At 40.7% G+C, this 23765-nt stretch overlaps 1 protein-coding gene across 2 annotated transcripts in view; it reads right to left on the bottom strand.

The window, feature by feature from the left end:
* LOC115223906 (SCO-spondin-like) overlaps nt 1-23765 on the bottom strand; it is a 72768-nt gene that overhangs the window by 48123 nt on the left and 880 nt on the right. For both annotated transcript variants that reach the window (XM_036513019.1, XM_029794632.2), the window contains exon 2: nt 22296-22424. In XM_036513019.1, the coding sequence (XP_036368912.1) occupies nt 22296-22424 (129 nt within the window). The remainder of the gene's footprint in view (nt 1-22295; nt 22425-23765) is intronic.

Genomic DNA, 23765 nt, shown 5'->3' with positions numbered 1-23765 from the left:
CACTATTTGGATAACATTTCTTTTTTGTTTCCCTCTTGTTTCAGTCGTAAGACTGCGGCCATGCTGGAGCACTGCCTTATTGGATTTTAGTTGAACAAATCAACCGCAGTAGTTTATTTTTTTTCTTGAAGCTAGGTACTTATCCTATTGGTCTCTTTTGTTGAACTGCTAAGTTATAGGGGTCATAAACACACGAATACTGGTTGTGAAGCAGTGATGTGGGACAGACGGACACACACACACACATATATATACCACAGGTTTCTTTGCATTTTATATCTACCAAATCCACTCACAAGGATTTGGTTGTCTCAAGGCTATGGCAGAAGACACTTGCCCAAGAAGCTACACTGAGGTTGAACCCAGAATCATGTGGTTGGGAAGCACGGCCACAACACTTTTGATTAATACTATAGCACTAAGCCCTTTTGGGTAACACTAAGCCTTTTTGTGTAACACTAAGCCCTTTTGGGTAACACTAAGCCCTTTTGGGTAACACTTAAGGAAAACATATTTGAGGAACCCTGTAACACTTAACATACTTGGCAATGCTTTTAGATGACACTTTTAATTAGGACTTTTGGATAACACTGGGATAAAATAGTCATTCTAATACTCTTGGATAACACTTTTGAATAAGAATTTTGGATGAGACTTTTGTATAACACTTGCAAGAAAAATTTTCAAAGAAAACTTTTAAGCAACAGATTCAAAGAAGCCATTTTCTAGACTAGAACACATTCAGAGAATGAGAAATATGTCATGCTGTCTGTCTCATTGTTACAATGTCTTTCTCATATTCAGGAAAAATTCAGTTATCATGTAACAAAAATATTGATCCAAGTTAATCACAGAAGAAGACAGGAAGAAAATTAACAAAAAAAAAAAATATCAAGACAAATCTTCAAGCATTGAACTGTATCCTTGATCAAGTTTCACAACTCCGCTATCAGTTACTCCATCTATTTTAAAAGCTATTAACCCTATTATGTCTAGATTATCAAATATACTGAACAAAAATAAATATAAAATTATTGTTCTTTTTTCTTCCCTAGTTTATTTAAGGTTACATATTGAAGCAAAAAAAAGAAAAAAAGAAAAAGATCAAGTTTCTTACATTCATGAAATTTTAGATAAACGTTTAGGATTTTAAAAGAACTGTCAAATATTTATAATTATTTGTACGTTATGATGTCATTCAGGCGTAAAGAATTGTTTGAGCTTGTCTAAATTTTCAGTTTTGTCAAATTCGACTTCTATAGTCACAGGTTTGGCTGTGGGTAAGAAGTTTGCTTTCCAGTCACATGATTCTGGGTTCAGTCCCACTGCATGGTACCTTGGATGAGTGTCTTTCACTATAGCCTTGTAAGTGGATTTGGTAGATGGAAACTGAAAGAAGCCCAATGTGCAGGAGTGGCTGTGTGGTAAGTAGCTTGCTAACCAACCACATGGTTCTGAGTTCAGTCCCACTGCGTGGCATCTTGGGCAAGTGTCTTCTGCTATAGCCCCGGGCCGACCAATGCCTTGTGAGTGGATTTCGTAGATAGAAACTGAAAGAAGCCTGTCGTATATATATATATATATTATATATATATATATATATATATATATATGTGTGTGTGTGTTTGTGTGTCTGTGTTTGTCCCCCTAGCATTGCTTGACAACCGATGCTGGTGTGTTTACATCCCCGTCACTTAGTGGTTCGGCAAAAGAGACCGATAGAATAAGTACTGGGCTTACAAAGAATAAGTTCCGGGGTCGATTTGCTCGACTAAAGACGGTGCTCCAGCATGGCCGCAGTCAAATGACTGAAACAAGTAAAAGAGAGAGAGTGTGTGTGTGTATAAATATATAGTTATGGTATATACTGTTAAGAATGTAGTAGAGAACAGTATAAAGCCTCACCCTGTACTATTCAGTGGTAGTATTATACGTACTTCCAGGTTTGTGTTTGGGCTTCTTTTGAGTATGAATAGATAATTTTATTTTTTTTATGCACCCTTTTCAAGCCTAGCCAGGCTCATGAGCCCAGTCTCCCGGTTTCTGTGGCGTATGTCTTCGCCCCAGCTGGACGGGACGCCAGTCCATCGCAGCGTTACTTCAAAGACAGGTAGAAAGAGTGAGAAAAAGTTGGGGCGAAGGAGTACCACAGGGATGGCCCCCCCCCTGCCGGAGCCTCGTGGAGCTTTAGGTGTTTTCGTTCAATAGACACACACAACGCCCGGTCTGGGAATCGAAACCACGATCCTCCAACCGCAAGTCCACTGCCTTAACCACTGGGCCATTGCGAATAGATAATTACCCAATTATATATATATATATATATGTGTGTGTCTGTGTGTCTTTGTCTATGTGTTTGTCCCCCACCACCATTTGAGTGCAGTCAATGCCAGTACTGCCTGACTGGCCCTCATGTTGGTGGCACTTAAAAAGCATCCACTACACTCTCAGAGTGGTTGGCGTTAGGAAAGGCATTCAGCTGGAGAAACTCTGCTAGACAAGATTGGAGACTGGTGCAGCCTTCTGGCTTGCCCAGCCCTCAGTCAAACCATCCAACCCATGCCAGCATGGAAAGCAGATGTTAAACGATGATGATGATGATGCTGATAACTTAGTGGTTTAGCAAATGAGACTGATAAAATAAGTGTCAGACTTTAAAGAAGAGAAAGAACTGGGGGATCAATTCATTTGATTAAAATTTCTTTGAGGTGGTGCTCCAGCATGGCCGCAGTCTAATGACTGAAACAATTAAAAGATAACAGATGCAAGGATGTTTTGCTTGAATCACCATAGTTGTTCTAATGTCTACTTATCCAAACCTGTAGAGGTCAGACAAAAGAATGTTTTAACAGAGTTTTTCCACAGCTGGATGCTTTTCCTATCACCAACACTTGTTTGTTTCCTAGTGAGACAATAATCTTTTCTCACCACTTTGACCCATGCTTCCCAACCACATGGTTCTAGGTTCAGTCCTACTGTGTGGTACCTTGTGCAGATGGCTTCTAATATAGCACCAGGGTGACCAAAGTTTTATGTGTGGATTTGGTAGATAGAAACTGAAAGAAGCCTGTTGTGTATTTGTGCCTCCTAGTCTTGATATTGCATGATTGTTTGGAAATGAATGTCATTTGTTTCCAATATTCTGTGTAAAGCCCGTCTGGCTGAGGGGGTGGGGTATTACCTTGCTTGGAAACAGGTGAGGATTGGTGACAAGAAGGGTGTTGATCTTAGAAAATCTGCCTCTGTGAATTGCATCTGACCAATCTAGACATGGAAAGGTGGACATTAAAATGATGACGATGATGATGATGATGTACAATAAGGCTTCTTTCAGTTTCCATCTACCAAATTCACTCAGAAGGCTTTGGTCATCTTGGGATTACAGCAGTAGACATTTGACCAAAGTGCCCCACAGTGGGACCGAACTTGAAATCACCTGGTTCAGAAGCAGGCTTCTTAACCACTCAGCCATGAAGAATTATTATGATAAAGGAAGACTGTATGACGCATGTATATGAACAGCAATGCTACATGGTAGCAAGAGATGGGCCCTGGATGCAAGGGACATGTAAAGGTTAGAGAGGGATGAAGCTAGAATGCTCTGCCAGATGTGTGATGTCAGTGTAAATGTGTGGTAGTGTGGTGAGAGCAAAATTGGTCAGAAGAGGAATTAGATGTGGCGAGCAAGAGAGGAGACTGTGCTGGTTTGGTCATGTGATGTGGATTGGATGCTGACAGTTGCATACAGAAGTGCCAATCACTTAAACTGGAAGGAACTGTGGAAGAAGGAAACGACAAAAGAAGATATGAAGCGCAGTATTTAAGGCTGATCTCAAGACACTGAACTTTATGAAGATGACAAAGGACCAAGATATCTGATGCCTTGGGAAGACCCGTTTTAACATGGCAGAATTGATACCAGGGCTGGTGTCATCTATAAACTCTAGAATGGTAGGCATTAGGAAGGGCATCCAGCTGTAGAAAGCATGCCCCATGCCAGAACAGACAGTGGGGCCTAGTGGAGACCCTGGCCTTAACAGCTCCAGTCACACCGTCCAACCCATGCCAGCATGGAAAACAGACGTTGAATGATGATGGTGATGGTGAATATGATGATAATTAATCATTACAGGATTAAAGGATACTAAGATTTAGGCTTTTGCTAGATTGTATTCTGTGAAGAAGAGACCAGCTGTATTGCAAAGAAATGAAACCCTGAGCAAATTCAAGAGCCCTCTGTGTGGTTGCTTGTCCTAACAGAAATAGCAGCCATATTCCTCCCAGATCAAAAACCTAAACTCATTAATATTTAGGAGAGCATATTAAGAAAGTGTAGCCCTTGAGATTTAGCAAAGAGAGGAGAGTGGCGGCCAGGACTTGTTTGACCATGGGCCTGTCTAGTCTGGTTTGATCTGGGGCTCAACAAATTACTCAGCCAGACAAACAACCAATCAGTGAACCAACTGACCTACAAGCCAACTGACCAATTGCTTGACCAACCAGTTAACCAACTGACCAACTAGCCAATTAGCCAATTTAATTATGAATCTCTTTCCTGTTTGCTACACTTCAAGGCATTAAATTGACTGAGTCGGTGGAGCATCAGACTAAATATACAGTGCTACAGCCTTCCTGGTCTCACAAAGCGTGATGCCCGACTTTCCTTTTTCACTCCCTCTAGCAGCTACAATACCCTGAATACCAGACATATACTGGGGTTAATTACAATGATTTATACTATTTACATTGATTTAACACTCAACCCTACAAATAAAAAAAAATAAAAAAATCAATCGCTTCTTTACATTCAAGAAGATATTGGAAATCAATATTCGTTTTTGGTTTTTCTTTTATTTTTCACTTTTTTGTTTTTTGTTTGTTTTTTTCTTCTTTGTTGCCATTTTTGGGTCATTACTGCTTATTTTTGGACGTATAAACACACAAAGAGCAAAAACAGAGTTTCCATACATTACAATAATCAATTCAATTCTGAATATATGTGTCTGTGTGTGTGTCTGTGTGTGCATCATAATGTCTCCATGATGATGATGATGATGGTTATAAATTTTGGCCCAAGGCCAGTAATTTTTGCAAAAGGGGTGGTTTTGGTGGGGAAGGGTTGGTGGGAGAGGGGGCAAGTTGATTATGTTGATCCCCGGTGTCTGATTGGTACTTTAATCGATCAACTCCGGAGAGAGAGAGAGAGAGAGGAACGGTAAAGCTAATCATGAAGGAATTTGATCTCTGAACATCGCGAGTTGGAACTAACACCACAAGGTATTTCGTCCTGTGTTCTAATGATTTGACCAATCCACCCAGTCATCACCATTTAATGTCTGCTTTCCATGCTGGCATGGGTTGTATGGTCTGACTGGAATTGGTAAGCCAGAGACCTGTACCAGATTCCAGACTGTTTTGGCTTGATCTCTATGGTTGGATGTCCTTCCTAATGCCAACCACTCCAAGGGTGTAGTGGGTGCTTTTTACGGGCCACTGGCATGGGTGCCTTTTACATGACACTGGCACAAGTGACAGCTCAGGATGCCTTTTACGTGTTGCCAATACAGGGTGCCTTTTACGTGTCGCCAACACAGGGTGCCTTTTACGTGTCGCCAATACAGGGTGCCTTTTACATGTCGCCAACACAGGGTGCCTTTTACGTGTCACCAATACAGGGTGCCTTTTACGTGTCGCCAACACAGGGTGCCTTTTACATGTCGCCAACACAGGGTGCCTTTTACGTGTCACCAACACAGGGTGCCTTTTACGTGTCACCAATACAGGGTGCCTTTTACGTGTCACCAATACAGGGTGCCTTTTACGTGTCGCCAGAGTAATCAAGTTACCCCTGTCCCTAAAACTGTTGGCCTTGTACCAAAATTCGAAACCTCGTCTGTCTTTGTTCTGAGTTCAAATGCTGCTGAGGTTGACTTTACCTTTCGTCCTTTTGGAGTCGATAATATTTTAAATACCAGTCGAGCGCTGGGGTTGATGTAATTGACCTACCCCCAACCTCTGAAAAAAAATGCAAGGCAAAGTCAACCTTGGCAGGATTTGAACTCAGAACATAAAGAGACAGAAGAAATGCTGCCAAGAGTTTCATCCAGCATGCTAACAACTCTGCCAGCTAGCAGCCTTAATAATAATAATAATAATAATAATGATGATGATGATAATAATCCTTTCTACTGAAGGCACAAGGCTTGAAATTTTTGGGGGGTGGGGGAGGGGACTAATCGATTACATCAACCCCAGTGCATAACTGGTACTTAATTTATAGACCCCGAAAGGATAAAAGGCAAAGTTGATGTTGATGGAATTTGAACTCAGAATGTAGCGACAGGTGAAATACCACTAAGCATTTCATGCAGTGTGCTAACGATTCTGCCAACTCACCACCTTTAATAATAATAATAATAATGATGATGATGATGATGGTTTCAAATTTTGGCACATTTGGGGGAAGGGGTAAGTCAATTGAATTAACTCCCTGGTTCAAATGGTACTTACTTCATCAGCCCCAGCGGAATTTGGCATCAGAATGTAAAGACAGATGAAATGCTACTAAGCATTTCGCCTGGCGGGCTACCAATTCTGCCAGCTTGCCATAATAATAATGCTTTTTGAATATGGGCACAGGGTGTGAAATTTTGGGGGAAGGGGCTAGCTGACCCCCAGCACTCAATTTGTACTTATTTCATCGACCCCAAAAGGATGAAAGGTGAAGTTGACCTCGGCAGAATTTGAACTCATGATATAAAGTGTCAGAAGAAATGCCACTATGCACTTTTTCTGACACCATTGCCAGCTCACTGCCTCAATAATAATGTTTCCTTTTATTGCTACAGGAATAATGGAAAAGAAAGATTAAAAACGGAAAGAAAAATGGTGAGGATTACATATTGAGTTTACAATACTGGGAAACGGGGTTGGATCTGGAAAAAGTACCACCTTGAGTCAAACAAGTCAACCCCAGGACTTATTCTTTGTAAGCCTAGTACTTATTCTATTGGTCTCCTTTGCCAAACAGCTAAGTTATGGGGATGTAAATACACCAGCATCGGTTGTTAAATGATGGTGGGGGCACAAACACAGACAAGTAGTGGGGCGGGGTGTAACAATTAATCCATGTGAATGAAATGTCTGAAATTGTGGGTTTTTTGTTAATTAATGGTCAATTGATGAGTTTATTGTGATTTGGTTGTTTTTTTATCTACAGAGTTTATTGTAATTTGGTTGTTTTTTTATCTACAGAGTTTTAGGGTGGGAAATAACATAAGGAGATAAGTTAAAATTAGGCCAGACACACACGCACACACACACGTATATATTCAGAAATAAGAAAGAGAGGTGAGAAAGGAAGAAAATGATTTTAGTCATCTCTCTCTCTCTCTCTCTTCTAACTGCTCTCTCTCTCTCTCTCTCTCTCTCTCCTAACTGCTCTATGCCCAGCCAACACTTTACTCTGAAACATACGTGTATTGAGTTCTACACCAGGTTATTAGTCTCACTATGTCTTAGTGAAATATTAATACATATTCACATAAATATTTATACACAAACACATATTTATTTATTTATATATATATATATACACACGCACATTTATATATATATATATAGACACACACACATATTTATATTTATATATATATATATATATATATATATATATACACACACATATACATTTATATACACCCATTTATACACACACACATGCACATGTATTTATACCCATAACCACGCACGTATATATTTATACACACACATATATATACATGTGTGTGTGTGTGTTGACCATTTCACTTATCTCAGCTAAGTGATAACATAGTGGCATTAGCATCAAGTCCAAAGTCTTAAAAACACTTGGACATGTCGATGCAGTTGTGGACTCAACAAACAAGGGTGTCCAGCACTGCTGGTGGCTGAGCAGAAGGACAAAGGTTTCTGCCTTCGGGTCTATGGTTCTCCCTGTCCCACTCTACACCTGTGAGACTGAGACACCATTGAGGGCCCTTGAGAGCCACCTGAACTCCTTTGGTACCAAGATGCTTAACAGGATGATGGGTCACCCTTGGTTGGATGTCATATCCAACCAGTGACATTGCTCAGAAATTGAGACGCCTCCTTTTTGAGAGTCGAGTTTATTTCAGATATTCTCATTTTAAAAATCATCTCTAGTTAATCGTTGAGATGACGTTGGTGTTGCCTTGGTGGAGGTTTGCGCTCCCTAAGTACTCTTGTTGACATTATTTATTATCATCATCACCATCATTACTATTATTATTGTTATTAATACTATTATTATGACTTTTACTACTACTACTACTACTACTATTATTATTATTAAGGCGGTGAGCTGGCAGAATCATTACCGTTTACGGTGCCAGGCAAAATGTTTAGCAGCATTTCATCTGTTTTTGTGTTCTGAGCTCAAATTCTTCCAAGGTTGACTTTGCCTTACATCCTTTCAAGGTCAATAAAATTAGTACCCGTTATACACTGGGATCAATGTAATCAACTCATCCCCCTCCCCCCAAAATTGCTGCCCTTGTGGCAAAATTTGAAACCATTATTATTATTATTATATTATTATTATTGTTCGTGTTCGTTGCCAGCTTCGGCTGGCCCCCGTGCCGGTGACACGTAAAAGCACCGTCCGTTCGTGGCCGTTTGCCAGCTCTGTCTGGCCCCGTGTCGGTGGCACGTAAAAGCACCATCCGCTCGTGTTCGTTGCCAGCCTCGGCTGGCCCCGTGCCGGTGACACGTAAAAGCACCATCCGTTCATGGCCGTTGTGCCAGCTCTGTCTGGCACCTGTGCAGGTGGCACGTAAAAAACACCCACTACACTCGAGGAGTGGTTGGCGTTAGGAAGGGCATCCAGCTGTAGAAACACTGCCAAATCTGACTGGGCCTGATGAAGCCTTCCGGCTTCACAGACCCCAGTTAAACCGTCCAACCCATGCTAGCATGGAAAGCGGACGCTAAATGATGATGATGATGATTATTATTATTATTATTATTATAATTGTCATTCATTTGACTATTCCTGACATCATGCGCAGCAAACTGCATTATTGGCAGTGCACACCATGCTGCATTACTAACATCATGCTATAAACTGCACCATTGACACAGTACACCACACTGCACACCTCGACACGCTATTGTGTGTGCACGTTCTAATGCAATATTGAAATTCTTCAATAATTCTTTGTAAAACTGGAAACATTCACAGAATAAAATCTGAAAAATCTGTTTTGGAGTCTTTCTTTGAAATGGTTTTCAGCTTTGCATTTCTCAAAGAACAGCTGCTGTGAATTTAGAGAACTATGCTCTTTGCCTCACATACATACATAACGAGTTACAGTGCACCTGAGTACTATACAATAAGCTCGTTATTATTACTGTTATTAGGAGTGACATCTAGATGTCAGAATAGTTAGAATGTTGAACAAAATGCTTAGCAGTGTTTCGTCTGTCTTTATGTTCTGAGTTCAAATTCTGCCGAGGTCTAACTTTTCCTTTTGTCTCTTTCAGGGTCAACAAAAGAGGTACCAGCTGAGTACTGGGGGTCAGTGTAATTAACTTACAACTTGGGAAGAATAGGGGCCAAGAGGTGGTTCCACACTCTTCAAAACCGTGAAACTCCTGAACCAGGGACCCAACTACTGGATGCAGCTGAAAGTCATACCTGGACATACACGTATGTGAGTGTACATACCAATAATAATAAAAGCAATGAAAGTTGGTGAGCCGGTGGAATCCTTAGCATTCTGGGATTCATCTGTCTTCATGTTCTGAGTTCAAATTCCGCTGAGGTCAACTTTGCTTTTCATCCTTTTGGGGTATCACTTGAACACTGGGGTCAATATAATCAAATTAGCCCCTTCCCTAAAACTGCTGGCCTTGTGCCAAAATTTCAAATCAGTAATTATAATAACAATCTTTTCTATTATAGGTCCAAGGCCTGAAATTTTGGAGGAAGGTGCCAACTTTACAGCGTCAACTTTTCACTTGATGTTATGTTGTGAACCTGATACCGTCGAACTGACACCATTGACCTGACACCGTCAACCTGGCACCATCGACCTGACACCTTTGATTTTACACTGTCGACCTGACACGGTCGACCTTACCACCGTCGACTACACCATCGACCTGACACCATCAAACTTACACTATCAACCTTACACTGTCAACCTTACACCGTCAACCTTGTACCATCAATGCTATACTGTCAACGTCACACTGTCATGAATAAATACAATTATGCTGATCCAGATTTTGTTAACTTTTTTCTTTTGCTATGGATACCAGTCTATTCTGTCAACAGATAGGAGGAAATAAGTGGTTATCCTGATGAGGTTTTAACATAAAGCAAAATCAGTTTAACCAATTTTGCATCTCAGTTGTTGAAATCTCTTTGATTAAACAACAGTGTATGTTCACAGCAACACTAAACCATCCTCCACATCATTTTACATCTGCTTTCTGTGCTGGCATGGGTTTGATGGATCATCCAAGTCAATTCGAATATTAAGTTATTGCCTTCATATATGAATCAGATGACCCCATTTTCTTGCATGCTCATGTTTTGGGCAGGTTTTCCACGAATAGATGTGTTTCTTAACACCGACTACATTACAAAGTGAACCAGGTGCTTTACTGTTGTGGCACCTACACCAGAGGGGTTGCTATGCATTTGACTACACTAAAGAGTACTCTCACCCTATATTATTACCTCAGTACAATAATACTACATTACAGAAATTGGGTGCCTTTTATGGTGGCCCTAGTGCTAGTGAAGATGCTGTGTACCTCACAAGATTAGAGTTCTTAGTATTCAAAGATGAAGAGGGCGATGACAGAAGCTAAACTAGAGTGAGATGGAAAGAGAGAAACGTTCATGGGAGAGGAGGAATAGAGAACCAGATATGTTTATTAAGCATATGGCTGTAACTGTTTACAAATTTAATCTCAACTGCACAATGTTTGTGTCCTCAGCCTGTGTGTGCATATATATTTATGTACACAGGCACACAAGTTTATTTACACAGGCATGTACACACACATATATGCATGTACATACAGTTATACATATGTATATACGTGTATGTGTATGTATATATATACATATACATATATACATATATACACATATATATATATACACATATACACACATATATACACACACATATACACACATATATACACATATGTATATATACACATATACACACATATATACACATATATATATACACATATACACATATATATATATATATACACACACACATATACACATACACACACACACATATATACACATACACACACACACACATATATATATACACATATATACACACACACACATATATATATATATGCATATATATATTTGGGTCATGTTGAAAACAGCACTGCGCATTACATTATTAACAGCTGTTAAAATTGATTTTGTTATTAATGTTGCTGCTGTTGTTGTTATTGCTGTAAGTAAGAGCAGTAGATTTATATTTCACCATTCCTAGGTTTGTTAAACTGCATATCATATTTAGGGGTTAGCTTAACCTCCTCAGATATGTAATTTCATGCCCACATTTACAAACTATTATTATCATTATTACCCTTCAAAATACTGCCAAGGTTGACTTTGCCATTCATACTTTCGGGATGGATAAATTAAGTACCAGTTAGATACTGGGGTCAAAATTGCTGGCCTTGTGCCAAAATATGAAGTCATTATTGTCATTTCCTGGCCGATGCAAATAATTTCAGCGGTGGTGCCCCAGCATGGCCGCGGCCTTCGGGCTAAAACATTTTTAAGGATTTAAGGATTATTATTATGGTAGTGAGCTGGCAGAAACATTAAGACATTGGATAAAGCATTTAGCAGCATTTTGTCTGTCCCTATGTTCTGGGTTCAAATCCTACCGAGATCAACTTTGCCCTTCATCTTTTTGGAATCATCATTGTTTAACGTCTGCTTTCCATGCTGGAATGGGTTGGACAGTTTGACTGAGAACTGGCAAGCTGAGAGGCTGCACCATGCTCCAATCTGATTTAGCAAGGTTTCTACAGCTGGATGCCTTTCCTAATGCCAACCACTCTGAGAGTGTAGTGGGTGTTTTTACATACCACTAGCACAGGAACCAGTCCAGTGGCACTGACATCGGTCACACTCCAATGGTGCTTTTTAGGTGCTACCAGCATGGATGCCAGTCAGGTGGCACTGGCATCGGTCACCCTCAAATGGTGCATTTTACATGCCACCAGCACAGGTGCCAGTCAGGTGGCACTGCTATCGGTCACGCTTCATTGGTGCATTCTATGTGCCACCGGCACAGATGACAGTCAGGCAGCACTGCCCACACTTGAATGGTGCATTTTATGTGCCACCAGCACAGGTGCCAGTCTGGCAGCACTGGTACTGATAAAATAATTATTGGTTGAGCACAGGGGTCAACGTAATTGGCTGGGCCCCTTCCTTTGAAATTTCGGGCCTTGTGCCTATGGGAGAAAATTATTTCTTTATTATTATTATTATTATTATTATTAGTGTGTTTATCAAAAGGTGGTCAACAGGAGCAAAACTGATGAGACTAAATGATCGACTCCGAAATTGTTTTTCTAAGACCAACAAGTTCAGAGGAAGAGTAAGCCGATTACATCAACCCCAGTGCACAACTGGTACTTACTATATTGACCCTGAAAGGATGAAAAACAAAGTTGACCTTGGTGGAATTTGAACTCAGAACATGAAGACAGACAAAACGCTAAGGATTCTGCCAGCTCATTTCCTTGTAAATAAAATGAAATAAAGTGTTTTGCTCAAGGATGCATGTTACTAGGAATTGAACTCACAACCTTATGGACTGTGAGCCAAATATCCTGACCACTGATCCACGTGCCTCACTCAACTCTGTGAGAATGTATAGGAGAGTGAGAGATGGTTAGAGGCAGGGGATCAGTGAGGAGGTGGTGTTAATGAGTGAAGAACAAATGATGAGGGATGATAAACTTAGGGGAGGTAGGGAAGAGTAGGTGACAACTGTAGAGATTAACCCCTGCTTTTCCCAACATTCTCTGCTTGTCATCCTTCAAAAGTTATTCGTTCACAATGTGCAAAAATGGAAGGAATAGATTATTAGAGATAAAAGTACAAAGGATTAGAGATGACAGTTTAATCTTGTTGGGGAGAAGGCAACAAGTCTACTGATGTAAAAAAAAAATGAATTAATTGGGATTAGGTTCTTTTTAGGAGCAACTCTGTTGGTACAAGTAACTTGATAACACAAATCAGGTCCAGTCCATAAATGGTAGGGGGCAGGATGCTTACAAAAACCACACCAAAAGTGTGTGTGTGTGTGTGTGTGTGTGTGTGTGTGTGTTAGATGGTGATGGACAGTGACAAGTGATTAAATGAAGGATTATGGTGGGTCAGAAGATGAAGGACTTTGACTCGATTATTGCTGATATATTTAATCTGAAGATACTGGAGTCTGCTGAGAGCCTACTGAGATTTTGCAAATGTTGAGAGTCCATGAGCCCATCCAGAGCCCTCAAGCTTGTTGAGAGCCTGTGAGCCCATCAAGAGTCCATGAGCCCATCGAGAGTCCATGAGCCCATCCAGAGCCCACAAGCTTGTTGAGAGCCTGTAAGCCCATCGAGAGTTCATGAGCTCATCAAGAGTCTGTGAACCTGTTAAGAGTCTGCGAGCCCATGAGCCCGTCAAGAGTCTGCAAGCTTGTTGAAAGTCTGTGCGCCATTGAGGGTCCACAAGCCCATGAAGAGTCCATGAGCCTGTCAAGAGTTGGCAACTCTGTCAATAGTCCGCAAGCCCGTCAAGAGTTCGCAAGCTTGTCAAGAGTCTGCAAGCTCGTCGAGAGTCCGCAAGCCCGTCAAGAGTCTGCAAGCTCGTCGAGAGTCCGCAAGCCCGTCAAGAGTCCGCAAGCCCATCAAGAGTCCGCAAGCCCGTCAAGAGTCTGCAAGCCCGTCAAGAGTCTGTGAGCCCATCAGATTTCGAGAGCCTGCAAGCCCGTCAAGAGTCTGTGAGCCCATGAGCCCATCAAGAGCTCGCGAGCCTGTCCAGACTCCGCCAGCCCCATCGAGAGTCTGCAAGCCTGTTGGATGTCTACCATTACACAATTCTGGCTGATGACAGAACTTCTTGTCAGACTATCTTCAGAACGAGTTCAGTTGTAGAAACAGAGCCTTATGTTACTGTGGTAAGTTGTAATGATTTTAAAAGATTTCATGTTCGTACTGAGGCCCCTTTTCCTCCCTTCCTTACCCACAAGTATATACATATAACAAAGTCACAATGACAAAAGAAAAAAATCATAATAATTGATAAAGTTATGACCTGACAAAGTAACAGTAACACTACAATGTCGTGATGACATAACGAACCCCCTAGAAGTTATGATGAAGTTACAGTGGTGTAAAGTTATGATGACAAAGTTACAATGATGTGATGACACGATGCATCAAGAAGTTGTGATGACATGATAAAGTCACAATGACATAAAGAGGTCATGATGACATAAAAGGTTGTGATGACACAATGGAGCCATGACAGCAGTAAAGTCACAACGATACAAGAAAGAAGTTATGATGACACAGCAAAGTCATGATGACACAAGAAGTCGTGATGACACGAAGTGATGATGACAGATAATTACATTGACACAAAGTTGTGATGACAACAAAATGACAAAAAGTTACAACAAAGCTATGATGACAACAAGTGACCCATTGACTCAACAAGGTCATAATGACATAATGAAGTTGTGATGACACAAAGTTACAATGATACAAGAAAGAAGTTGCGATGACACAACGAAGTCATGATGACAGAAAAGGTCATAATGACAAAAACTTGTGATGACAGAAAATTACAACAACAGTTCCAACAGAGTTATGATGACACATAAAACCCACGACGACACTGCAAAGTTACTATGACACAGTGAAGCCAAGCTGACAACAAAGTCATGATGACAGGAAACCACATTGACAAAGTTGTGATGACACAACACAAAGTTAGATCCACAATGACACAAACGACCCATGATGACCCAACAAAACTATCATAACTTAACTAAGCCCTAACAACCCAATAAAGCCCTAAAAACAACAGTCACGATTATATAACAACAAAAGCATAACAACAACAAAGTCACAACAAAATCATGACAACTCAACAAGTTCTCTGATGGTCTGTTACACTACAGTTCTCTGATGGTCTGTTACACTACAGTTCTCTGATGGTCTGTTACAGTGAGATCATACACATATATGGTGGCCAAATTTTGTGCCCTTTATATCTTGGCTTTATTTTTAGGGTCAGAAAATACTTCAACCCCTTATAAGTAACTTTCTTTACTACCCACAAGGGGCTAAACACAGAGAGGACAAACAAGGACAGACACACGGATTAAGTCGATTATATCAACCCCATTGCGTAACTGGTACTTAATTTATCGACCCCGAAAGGATGAAAGGCAAAGTCGACCTCGGCGGAATTTGAACTCAGAACGTAGCAGCAGACGAAATACTGCTAAGCATTTCGCCTGGTGTGCTAATGATTCTGCCAGCTCGCCGCCTTATAAGTAGTTTACTATGGAGAGGGCTATGCTAAAATCCCACATTATAGTACTGCTCCCATCTATGGGAAAGGGCTGATATATGTGTCTGAACAATGTATCAGGGCTTCTAGAGAGAAGGACCATTTCGTTGATGGTAACGATTCACTCGCTAAAACAATGTGACCACAATTCTTTCACTCCTACTACAGCTTACCTTCTAGAACAGTAAGCAAACACTTCCAGAACACATGAGCTAAACACTTCTTGTAAACACACTAAATACTACAAGAAGGTACTCAAAGACGTTTGGGAAGAATTGCAAGCTAAATACTTGCAGAACTCACTGAACACTTTTTGAACATACATTAAACACTTCCAGATCACATGTTAAACACTTTGTACACACACTCTAAACATATTCAGAATACAATTTAAACACTTCCAGAACACAAGCTAAACACTTGTACATACATGCTAGGCACTTCCAGAACAAATATAAAACTGCTAAAACTTAAGCTAAACACTTCCAGAACACACACACTAAACACCTTTATGTTAGATATGTTCAGAATATAAGTTAAACACTCCCAGAACACAGTAAACTCTTCATGAACACATATTAAACACTTCAGAACACTTGCTAAACATTTATTGTACATAGGTGCTAGAGACACTTCCATAAGTTAAAGATTGTCAGAACTCAAGCTAAACACGTCCAGAACATATGCTAAATACTCCTTGTTTCCATATACTAGAGTCTTCTGGAATACATGCCCCAGCATTTTCAGAGCATGAACTAAACACTTCCAGGACATGCACTCTAAACACCTCATCCAGCCCTTCTTCCCTAGGCTCACCACCCACTGGTATCACCTTTCTGTTCCCATTTTTCCCCTGCCATCCCTGACAGACCAACAAATTTTTAAACTAAATATCAACCACATCAAATATATCACATACTGTTAGAATATATTGAATTACAGGATCATTCAAACTGGTAGAGTTCCACCCGTTTGGTTCAATGAAGGACAGTCTTCAAGGGACAAGGATTTGGGGCTTGCGGACTCTTGATGGGCTCACTAAACCAGGTGTCTTCACAGAAAAAAAGCAGGCAGTCCAGTGGTTACAATGACGAGGGTTCCAGTTGATCTAATCAACAGAATAGCCTGCTTGTGCAATTAGCCTGCAAGTGGCTGAGTACTCCACAGATACACAAATTCTTAATGTAGTTCTCAGGGAGATTCAGCAGGATACAGAATAAGACAAGACTGGCATATTTTTTTCTTTCACTTGTTTCAGTCAATTGACTGCGGCCATGCTGGAGCACCGCCTTTAGTCGAGCAACTCGACCCCGGGACTTATTCTTTGTAAGCCCAGTACTTATTCTTATCGGTCACTTTTGCCGAACCGCTAAGTGACGGGGGACATAAACATACCAGCATCAGTTGTCAAGCAATGCTAGGGGGACAAACACAGACACACAAACATATCTGAACTTTTTGTTTTCAAAGAGGGTGGCAGAGTTATGTTGAGTAATACATTTGTATCGAGGAAGAGATAATCTTTATCAATGTGGAATTTGAACCCTCTATCTCAGCCAGCAATCAGGCAATCGATAAGTTAGACTAATTAGTGGTACCCCTTTATTCGCTGTACAGCCCAAATCTGGTACCAGCTGATTTCCACCCATTTTGATCCAATGAAGAACAGTTTTTAGGGACAACGATTTGGTGAGACAGATGAGGAGAAAGTGATGGTGAAGATTTGGCCACAACCATGGAACCATGGACATCTGAACATTTTTCAAAGAGGACTTGGGATTGTTTTCAATTATGGCACAAATGCATCGCTTGCAATGGAGAGACGACTACGTTGAGTCATACCTTTGTATAGAAGCAAGAGATAATCTTTACCAATGTGAACTTTTAACAATCTATCTCAGTCAGCAATCAGGCAATCGATAAATTGGACTGGTCTATGGTGCCCCTTTGTTCATTGCACAACCCAAATCTGGTACCCTTTGACTTCCACCCATTTGCATTATTTAAATTCGACAGATATTTGTCCTCATCTTGTTTGTTGTTAACACAATGTTTCGGCTGGTATACCCTCCAGCCTTCCTCAGGTGTCTTGGGGAAATTTCAAACCTGGGTTCTCATTCCTAAGGTATTTTTTGATGTTATTATTATTATTATTAATATTATTACCAGTGCCGGTGGCACGTAAGAGAACCATCCGAACGTGGCCGTTGCCAGCACCTCCCCGACTGGCCTCGTGCTGGTGGCATGTAAAAAGCACCATCCGTTCGTGGCCATTGCCAGCCTCGACTGGCCCCCGTGCCGGTGGCACGTAAAAAGCACCATCCGATTGTGGCCGTTTGCCAGTCTTGTCTGGCATGTAAAAAGCACCCACTACACTCATGGAGTGGTTGGCGTTAGGAAGGGCATCCAGCTGTAGAAACATTGCCAGATCAGACTGGGCCTGGTGCAGCCTTCTGGCTTCCCAGACCCCAGTTGAACCATCCAACCCATGCTAGCATGGAAAGCGGACGCTAAATGATGATGATGAATATTATTATTCAGGTCACTGCTTGGAATCAAACTTAGAATCTTGGGGTTAGTAGCCCGCGCTCTCAACCACTATGCCATATGCATGTTGAATAAGAATCCAGGTTTGAAATTTCCCCAAGAAACCTGATGAAGGCTGGAGGGTATATCAGCTGAAACATTGTGTTAACAACAAACAAGGTGGGCACAAATATCCATCAAATGTAAATAATGTACATAATTCCCCATCTCTTAAATTTAGAACTGTTCCACCTATTTGATTTAATGAAGGACTGTCTTCAAGGGAGAATGATTTGGGGACACGGATGAGGTGAAAGTGACTGTGAAGACCCTCTTACCAACTTGTGGTATTTGAAGGACCCACTTCAGGTAATCCTTTCTATTATAGGCACAAGGCCAGAAATTTTTTTGAGGGAAGGAGCCAGTCGATTAGATTGACCCCGGTACATAACTGGTACTGAATTTATCGATCCCTGAAAGGATGAAAGGCAAAGTTGACCTCCATAGGATTTGAACTCATAATGTAGTGGCAGATGAAATGTCGCTAAGCATTTCACCCAGTGTGCTAACGACTCTGCCAGCTCCAGTTAATAAAATAGTAAGGTCTTCCATTGTATTTACCTTTAGTACAACCCTTGTGTGTGTGTGTGTGTGTGTGTGTGTGTGTGTGTGTGTGTGTGTGTGTGGTGTTGGCAGTAGTGTTGATTGTGGTGGTAGCTGAGGTGGTGATGATGGTGGTGGTGACAGTGATATTTTAATAATGGTGGTTGTTATTAAAAGGGGGGAATGGTGGTGGCTATGGTGGGAAAGGTGGTGGGATGGTGCACTTCCTCCCCACTCCACACCATGCTCCCTTTCTCCACTCGGCTCTCTTCCTGGTATTTAGTCACCAAGGGATAAGAGTTGGGAGTGGGGGGCGCTTCACCCCCACCCAGCAACAGAGCAGATAGGTCAAGGTAGGTCAGATAAGGTGAGAAAACATTATGAAAGAAAAACTTTGAGATGATTGGAATTAGGTTAAATTAAGTGTGTGTGTGTGATGTGTGTGTGTATGTTATGTATGATTATGTGTGTAAATGTGTATATGATATATGTGTTAGCAAGCATGTGTGTATGTGAGGACGTGTGTATTTATGTGAGAGTGTGTATGTGTCTATATGCATGAATAGATGCAGGGATGTGTGTGTGAGTAAAAAGGGATAGAGTGCATGGGTGTGTGTGTGTGTCAGAGAGATGAAGTGTGTGTGTGTGTGTATGTCTACACGTGAGTGTGTGTGTGTGTGTGTGTGTGTGTGTGTGTGTGTGTATGTATGTATGTATGTATGTATGTATGTATATATATATATATATATATATACATGAATGTGTGCAAGAGAGAGAGAGGAGAGTGTGTATGGGTGAGAGAGAATGTGTGTGTGTGTGTGAAAGAGAGGGAGAAAGAGAATGTGTGCATGTCTGTATGTGTCCGTATATGCATGGGTGTGTATGTGTGTGTGAGAGAGAGAGAGAGAGAGGGGACAGGTGCATGGATAACACGATAAGATCCCACATATGGAGGTCTTCCTCTCTTGAGCTGATCAACTGAGTACTTCCAGACTGCTGAGGAGATCACAGGTCGGGTGGTGGTGGGGGTGGTTGTGGTGGTGGGGTGGTGGGGGTGGCTGTGGTGGGGAGAAGGTCACCCTGTTCGAATGCCTGACACATGACTCGCCAAGAGACTGTCTTACATTGAACTGGCTGAAGGCAAGTGCATGTAAAAAGGGTGGACAGAAGAAGCACTTCGAGGAAGATCCACACACACACACACAGCTTCAATGGAGAGCTATTGAGATAAAAACCCCAACACCTGGGAAATGCAAGCACCAGACCGTTCTGCCTGATGCGGCTACGCCAACAGAGCTTCCTCCTCAGGCAAACAGATCAGGATTGTAGGGACAGAAAGAAAATGCTAAGTGCGCAGGAGTGGCTGTGTGGTAAGAAACTTGCTTCCCAACCACATGGTTCCAGGTTCAGTCCCACTGCATGGCACCTTGGGCAAGTGTCTTCTACTATAGCCTCGGGCCAACCAAAGCCTTGTGAGCGGATTTGGTAGATGGAAACTGGAAGAAGCCTGTCGTATATGTGTGTGTGTATGTTTGTGTGTCAGTTTGTCCCCCCACCATCGCTTTACAACTGATGGTGTGTTTACATCCCCGTAACTTAGCTGTTTGGCAAAAGAGACCAACAGAATAAGTACTAGGTTTACAAAGAATAAGTCCTGGGTCGATTTGTTTGACTAAAACTCCTAAAGGTGGTGCTCCAGCATGGCTTCAGTCAAATGACTAAACAAGGTAAAAGAATAAAAGAATTTATATATACATACATACAGATAAGGATAGGGATGTGAGTTCAAATCTCATGGTAGTCTGCCAACAGATTTTTCTGCAAAATATGGATAGTTTATCCTGTTCGTGCTAGATTATTAGCATTATCCTGCGTTTGAGAATAAAATTATTTCTTTATCTGTGTGTGTGTGCGTGTGTATATATATATAGGCAGGCTTCTCTCAATTTCTCTTAATCAAATCCCCTCACAAAGGCCTTTGTTGGCCCAAAAGTTATTTTAAGAGACACCTTCTCAAGCTGTCATACAGTGGAACTGAACTGGGAACTGTGTGGTTACAAAGCTCCCATGACTTTCGGAAACATTTCTTCACGCTCAGAGTTGCTGAAGCATGGAATAAACTGCCGGCGTCAGTTGTTGACTACCATGACACTGCATCCTTTAAGGCCCTCATGCTTTCCGAAATCCGTCGAAACTACACCTGATTATATATGCACTTTAGATGAGTTGTAGTGCACCTGAGCACTGTACACAATGTTTATTATTATTATTATTATTAAAGGATGCTTTTCTGTCACACACCTATGCCTGCATTTATGGGTCTATGGACAAAAGAAACCTAATCAAAAAAATTTAAATACAATAAAAGAAAGTCATGTGCTTATGTCAAAAGTAATCAACTTTGATAATTACACGGTAATTAAAATATTTGTTAATCGGTCAATCAGATGTTATCCAACAGCTGTTAGTTCATTTGATGTTATTGCTGTTTAGCCCCCGGTCCATCCTGATCCAACAGACCTATGATCAAAGACCTTCCGTGACCATGCTCTCATGTATTTTCTGCATCCTCCCTTGTTGTTGTTGTTCATCCCCAGCCCAGTTGTGATCCATTCTTTATTCAGACATAGTGTATCTAGGACTATATTATCTAATGTACAGACTATTGTTATTGCTATTATTTAGCCGTAGGTTAGACTTGATTTAATAGATATAACTTAGCAGTTTGACAAAGCAGAACTGATAGAAGAACTAACAGACTTGAAGAAAAAATAACAAGCAAAAAAACATAAGGACAGGGGTTGATTTGTACGACTACAGCTCTTCAGGGTGGTGGCCCAGCATGGCCACAGTCCAATGGCTGAAACCAGTAAAAGGTAATTAATGGCTGAATAAGGAATATATATGAGCATGAGTTTCGTGTGTTGGCACTTACTAAACTAGTATATGCGTGTGTGTATGTTAGTGTGTGTATGTTAGTGTGTGTGTGTTTGTGTGTGTGTGTGTGTGTGTTTGTGTGTGTGTATAGATAGATAGATAGATAGATAGATAGATAGACAGATAGACAGATAGATAGATAGATAGATAGACAGATAGACAGATAGATAGATAGATAGATAATAGATAGACGATAGAAGATAGATAGATAGATAGAGATAGACATATAGATAGATAGATAGATAGATATAGACAGATAGATAGACAGACAGATAGACAGACAGATAGATAGATAGATAGATAGATAGATAGATAGATAGATAGATAGATAGATAGACAGATAGATAGATAGATTTACACGTATGTATATGTGCAAGTGTCTTTACACCAGTTTTTGTTCTCACCACCACCACAACTGCTTGATAGCAGTTTGGTGAAAGAGACAGCTGGGGGGAACAAAAAAAAGGTACTAAAAATTCTTCAAGACAGGGCCCCAGCATAGCTGCAGTTAAAGATAAAAAATTAAACACCAAGAAATAAGCAAATCCCCCCCAAAAAATACAAAATAAGGAGTTCCACTCACCAAATATGATTTTTCTTTTCACAACATATAACGGTAAAAAAAACCCTTTTTTTCCAAGTAATTTCCCACAAGTTACGTAAAGTTTTCCAAGTAATTCCACTGTCCCAGGAACGGTTCAAGAGAGATTTCCTGTAGAAATAGAAGAGATAAAATGTAAAAACCTATTTATCTAAAATAGAATAACAAAAACACTCACAAAAAAAAACATAGTGATAATAATTACAATAATCAGCTGACGAGAGGACTACATTCTTGGAACTGACTGATCATACTAAATATGTCATTGACGTGTGAGTGTGTATACATACATACATATATATATATATATATATATATATACATACATACATGCACAAACATATATATGAGAGGGAGAGAGATATGTGTGTGTCTGTGTGTGTGTGTTATATATATATATAGAGGCGCAATGGCCTAGTGGTTAGGGCAGCGGACTCGCGGTCGCAGGATCGCGGTTTTGATTCTCAGACTGGGCGTTGTGTGTGTTTATTGAGCGAAAACACCTAAAGCTCTACGAGGCTCCGGCAGGGGTGGTGATCCCTGCTGTACTCTTTCACCACATGTGGTGCCCCAGCATGGCCACAGCTCAGAGCTGAAACTGGAAAAAAAAAAAACAAAAAACAAAACAACAAATATATATATATATAAAGCTGTATGAATATGTATACATGAGTATGTATCTATACATACAGGGGTTGGACAAAAAAATGGAAACACCTTAAAATTTCAAACAAATTTATTTTAATATGGGGTAGGGCCACATTTAGCGGTAATTACAGTTTGATTTCTACGAGGTGTGAACTCGTACAAAGTTTTTTCAAATTGTTTCCAAAGGAATTTTTGTCCATTCTTCAGCTAAAACAGTCTCCAATTCTTCTAGTGATGATGGTGGAGGATATCGACTCCTCACTTGTTTTTCTAAAATGCACCATAAATGTTCAATAATATTGAGATCTGGGGACTGTGGTGGCCAGATAAGATGTTCAACTTCACTAGAATGGTTCTCGTGCCATTCAGTAACAACTTTAGCTGTGTGAATTGGTGCATTATCATCCTGAAAGATTGTGTTTCCCTCTGGAAACAGTTCCGCAACCATAGGATGAATTTGATCAGATAAAATGTTTAAATAGCCTTGACTATTAATTCGGCCATGAAGGGAAACTATTGGGCCAGCGAATTTCCTAGATATAGACCCCAAGATTATCACAGATCCTCCTCCATGTTTAACAGTTGGAAGAAGGCAGTCTGGGTCAAATGCTTCTTTTGGCTGTCTCCACACATATACTCAGCTGGTGGTCAGAAATAAGGTAAAGGAGGACTCGTCTGAGAAAATAACATTCTTCCACTGCTCTAGGGACCAATTCTGTAGGCTTTTACTCCACTCTAAATGCTTTGCAACATTTATTTTTGAAAGTAGTGGTTTTCTGATTGCAGCCCCTCTGTGAAATCCGG

The sequence above is a fragment of the Octopus sinensis genome, linkage group LG24 (genome assembly GCF_006345805.1).
Source record: "Octopus sinensis linkage group LG24, ASM634580v1, whole genome shotgun sequence".
In the NCBI taxonomy this organism is placed as follows: Eukaryota; Metazoa; Mollusca; class Cephalopoda; order Octopoda; family Octopodidae; genus Octopus; species Octopus sinensis.
The sequence above is the reverse complement of the archived record's forward strand: the minus strand, read 5'-3'. Positions and strand labels throughout refer to the sequence as shown.